General features: G+C 37.0%; 1 protein-coding gene across 1 annotated transcript in view; it reads left to right on the plus strand.

Moving 5' to 3' along the window:
• Positions 1-1,183, plus strand: part of pnpla3 (patatin-like phospholipase domain containing 3) — a 9,828-nt gene that overhangs the window by 5,872 nt on the left and 2,773 nt on the right. The window contains exon 4 of the mRNA XM_016444012.1: positions 508-717. Coding sequence (XP_016299498.1) covers positions 508-717 — 210 coding nt within the window. The remainder of the gene's footprint in view (positions 1-507; positions 718-1,183) is intronic.

Consider the following 1,183-nt stretch of genomic DNA (forward strand, 5'->3'; position numbering starts at 1 on the left):
TTCTGGACAACTGTCAGATCAGCAGTCTTCCCCATGATTGTGTAGCCTAGTGAACCAAACTGAGAGACCATTTTGAAGGCTCAGGAAACCTTTGCAGGTGTTTTGAGTTGTTTAGCTGATTGGCATGTCACCATATTCTAATTTGTTGAGATAGTGAATTGGTGGGTTTTTGTTGTGAGCCAAAATCATCACAATTAAAAGAACCAAAGACTTAAACTACTTCAGTCTGTGTGCATTGAATTTATTTAATACACGAGTTTAACAATTTGAGTTGAATTACTGAAATAAATGAACTTTTCCACAACATTCTAATTTATTGAGATGCACCTGTATATAAACCTACATAAAATATGTAGATACATAAAATACATATAAGGATATAGATAGATAGATAGATAGATAGATAGATAGATACATAATATAATTATAATAATATAATTTTTATTTCATTCTCAATTATCAGTGAAACTTAAAAGTACATATTTCTCACTTTTTCTTTCTCATCAGCGTTATGTGGATGGTGGGATCAGTGATAATCTGCCCCAGTCTGAGATGAAGAACACCATCACCATTTCTCCATTCTCAGGAGAGTGTGACATCTGTCCAAAAGACAATTCCACCAGCTTCCACGAACTGCGTTTCACAAACACCAGCATACAAGTCAATCTAGACAACATGTACAGACTGAGCAAAGCTTTGTTTCCCCCAGAGCCTAAAGTAAGAACACCAAACACACACACATTCACATGCCTAAGTGTGCAGTTACACAATCACTGTCTTTATTTTGCCTTTGAAAAACCTGCCGTTAAATGCCTCATGTTTATTTGTCTGTCCTTAAGCCCTTCAAACTGAATTATTTGCTGTCAGATTAGGATCTCACTTGACGGATCTTTCAGATAATTTCATTTATTTTATCTACCTTATTTTTCCCATAAGAACGGGTGCGGCCATTTGTCAATTTTATGTGTCCGGCTTCCGGTCTCATCCGCTTCCAGCTATATTTAGCTGTACAAAACAGCTCGTTTTGCTGCTTGATATTGCAAACTGGTGTGTCTTACCATATTATTTTAATATATTATCTTAATTATGAACACACTGGTTTGTAGTGCAAACAGTTCCCTTTCATGGGAACTTCGAACTGCGTCCTCTAGGGGTCGCTATGGGGAACGCCTCGTCGTGACCC

The sequence above is a fragment of the Sinocyclocheilus anshuiensis genome, unplaced genomic scaffold, assembly GCF_001515605.1.
Source record: "Sinocyclocheilus anshuiensis isolate Anshui unplaced genomic scaffold, SAMN03320099.WGS_v1.1 scaffold183, whole genome shotgun sequence".
NCBI lineage: Eukaryota > Metazoa > Chordata > Actinopteri > Cypriniformes > Cyprinidae > Sinocyclocheilus > Sinocyclocheilus anshuiensis.